The following is a 3,701-nucleotide window of genomic DNA, read 5'->3' on the forward strand; positions in this document are numbered from 1 at the left end:
GAGAATTTTAATGATACTGCTTTAAATTTTTTTTCTTTTTCAATAAAATACCTTTCTGATAAATGTTATTACTACAGTCTTTTTAATTTTAGTTCTCATTTTATCTACCATTTACAGAGATCTTTGAATTCTAGGTCACTACATAAATTTCCATATTTACTTTGTTCAACATCTCTGTGAGACAGACATAATAAATAATCTAGTAAGTGACAAGCATTTGCCTTCAGCTCGCCAAAGCCGTGGTTTTGGTACTCCCACCGTTTTTGTTATGCTGGTTTAACCAGCAAAGCACATTTATTGGGTAGTAGATATGTCAGAAGTGAAGGGATTCACATTCAGGTAATACTGTGCTGTTGTCTTCAAAGAAGTCCATTTTTCATGAGCCTGCAATAAAAGGAAACTCAAGTCATGATCTCTGAGTGTGTAGAACATGGGTACCAATTATTCTGATTATCATACAGATATTTTCTAAAAGACTGAGAGAAATACAATAGAAGAATAATTCCAAGTAAGGTTTGGTTTTCACACTTTTAGTCATCTGTTTACTTCACTGATGAAATGTTTTTCAGTATTCACAGGGCCATGGTACATGGTACATTACAGGATCTGTCAGTTGATCACAGCACAGATCTACAATTACAGTCAGGAGTATACTTGAAAATTTGAATATTCCATAAGGAAGGCACAGCCTTCCAGTCTATGTAATTATTTAATTTGCCAAAGAAATAAAGTCTTCTTTTTAATACCTCTAGATTATGCATGTAGGAGTAAAACAGGCATAAAACTAGATGCATTATTCAAGCTGCTGGTTTCCATCAGCAAATGCTAATGTACTTCTCAAATTAAAGCAGAACCAAGCTGATCCTTCTAGACCAGTTAAAACCCAGCTATCTGGAGTAAGGAGAGGACCCAAGCCTCAGGAAAACATGGAAATTCAACTTTTACAATGATTTTATCTATCTATCTATCTATCTATCTATCTATCTATCTATCTATCTATCTATCATCTATCTATCTATTTTTATTTTTGTTGTTGTTAATCTGCACCCAAGGATATTTTTCCATTGATTTTTAGGGAGAGTGGAAGAGAGAGGGAAAAACAGAGAGAAACATCAATGTGAGAGAAACACATTAATTGTTTGCCTCCTGTGCCCGGGCCAGGGAGGAGCCCACAACCATGCTCTTGACTGGAATCGAACCTGGGACCCTTTGGTCCACAGGCCAATGTTCTATCCACTGAGCCAAACTGGCTAGGGCTATAATGATTTTATACAACTTTTATACATGGTGGTAGTGAAAATCTAATACATGTGGAAAGAAAGAGCAAGTCAGTGAAGGAATTAATTGCTATACATCCTCATTTTCTAAATTGCTGAGTTGTAAGAGGGAAATCATGACTGAAGGAAATCATGACTGATTGAAATCTTCAGATAATTTAGCAATTTCATTTGGCCTGGAGTTTCAAAGTGTTCTTCCATCAAAAAGAGGAAATAAAACTGGTGAATGCAAGTTTCTTTTTTATTTCTCTTGGAATGAGTATACAAGTGAATAGGAAAATGTAAAAAAGGCAAGCAAATGAAATGACATTAAAGGTTTGGGTAATTATAACAGAGGGAAGTTAGCTGCTGAACAACTGAGAGAGAACTAAAATGTGACCGCAATCCATCCATCCACCTACCCGAACGAAATCATTTATTGAGACTTGACTGCATAACAGTCATTTTAGTGGCTCCTGAGAATAATTATTTTGATGTATAAGACTTGCACTTCACCTTTGTAGCCTAAGCAGGAAGGTTGGGTGCATGAAACAAATAATTTCAGTGTGACATTTGTGAGCTATTCACAAGTGAACAGCACGCAAAGGGGAGTGATGAAGGAAGGACAAATGCCCCCCCCTGGAAAGCAGAGAGAGGCATCAGAAAGGAGACATTTGATCTTAGTTTTGAAAGTAGATGTGGAGTTCACCAGACCAAGGGCACTTTATGGAGAGGAAAGGGCAGGTATAGCTCATGGCAGATGGAGAGGAAAAATCAGGACTAGGTTGGTGGTATGTTAAAGCCAGCTGATGTGATGCCTGTTTAAATGCAAATACCTGATCAGCCAGTGTGTGTTCCCACATATTCGGACTGTGATCTGGGTCCCAGTAATCCTGCAAATATATGTGTCTTTTGAGATGTAGGAACTGGTTTGCTGGATCTTCCAACAAAAATGGCGCTCCCAGTGCTCCTGTAATTCAGAGTATAAGAGCACAGCATCTTTTAGGGCAACAGTTTACATCTCAATGTTTCCTCTTAAAGAGACGCAGCTGTGGTCCTGGGAAAATGGGCACCTAAGAAGGAATCCTTGGAAAAGTCTTGCCTTGAGGGAGGTGGCTGCTTCCTAGTCCTTTGCCACCATTGTACTGACACCACCCTGTGTGAGCTGTATATGGCACAGCATGAAAGCTGGTGCTGTGTGGTGGATGGAGATTTTTCAGAGCTTCTGTACATGCATGGGAGCCAAGAGAATCAAATTCCAGCCCTATCACTATTTTAGGCAAGTTGTTTAATTTCTCTGAGCTCTAGTTTTCTTATATGTAAAACGGTATAATAAAAATAATAACAACACAGTAACAAAATAACATTGGATTGCCATAAGAATTGGAAAAATTAATAAATATAAACTACCTGGCTCAAATCTGGCAGTCAACAATGTTATCCTTGCTTTCCAAGCCTTCTAAAATAGAACATATCTTTCAGTTTAAAGTAGATTCCTCAGAAGTCTGGCACTGTAGTTAAAATTGTTAATATCAATAGAGCCATCATTAAGTCAAACAGACTGTATTTTCTATCTCCTTCACACTTCAGGATTAAAAAAAATAAAAAGATGATTATTTTAAAAATCCAAACTTCCTTAAGATCTTAAAATTTTAACAGTCTACATTGTGTTTTTATTCTTAAAGAAAACACAATAAGGTTCAGAGTTGTAAGTTGAATAAAATAAAAAGGAAAACACACAATCTTCACCTATATGTAACAATACAGTCTGTTTATTGCTTGTGATAAAGAAGCATTTATTACAAATCTAATTGTAAGCTTGTTATGTTAGGCACTCTACAGATTCATCATTAAACAGATATCTATTGACAAATACTCTGTATGGATTGGGGTAAGTGAGCTATGAGGTATGAAATTTCTCTATAGAAAAGAGGAAGGAAAGGCTTAAGATACAAAACAAGGAAACGTAAGATTTGATTGTGCTAAGAGAGTTTTGGAGAAGCTTATATTAATGAGCACTTGGGTTTTGGGACACAAGCAGACATTTTCATGGTCAGGAAATTGCTTAACCTATTCCTTGAAGAAAATATTAAATTAGCTTCATGGGGGAAGGGACAAGACTTTTAATTTTAAACTGTTGGAATAATGAGAGCAAAAGTCATTGTGAATCTACAAGACTAATCTCTGAAAACAAGTATATGTACACTAATATTAACAATATTAGCTAGCACTTACTGAGCATGGTGCTAAATTCTTTAGCTGAATTACCTTATTTAATACTCACAACAAACCTAAGAAGTAGCAATGTCAATCATTTCATTTTGCAGACACAGAAACTAAGTCATAGAAAATTTAAAAAATATGTTGAAGGACACACCGCCAGTGAGAGGCAGAGATGAAATTCTCCCTTCAGAGCTACTGCACTATATTATGACTGTGAGCCAG

General features: G+C 36.3%; 1 protein-coding gene across 1 annotated transcript; it reads right to left on the minus strand.

Annotated features, from left to right (window-relative positions):
- Positions 1–294: 294 nt before the first annotated feature.
- C3H3orf85 (chromosome 3 C3orf85 homolog) lies at positions 295–3,498 on the minus strand. The gene is made up of 3 exons (XM_054709791.1): positions 3,492–3,498; positions 2,093–2,226; positions 295–384 (listed from the first exon to the last, which is right to left on the minus strand). The coding sequence occupies exons 1-3, from the start codon at positions 3,496–3,498 to the stop codon at positions 295–297; spliced, it is 231 nt and encodes a 76-aa protein (XP_054565766.1).
- Positions 3,499–3,701: the final 203 nt, after the last annotated feature.

The sequence above is a fragment of the Eptesicus fuscus genome, chromosome 3, assembly GCF_027574615.1.
Source record: "Eptesicus fuscus isolate TK198812 chromosome 3, DD_ASM_mEF_20220401, whole genome shotgun sequence".
Lineage (NCBI taxonomy): Eukaryota > Metazoa > Chordata > Mammalia > Chiroptera > Vespertilionidae > Eptesicus > Eptesicus fuscus.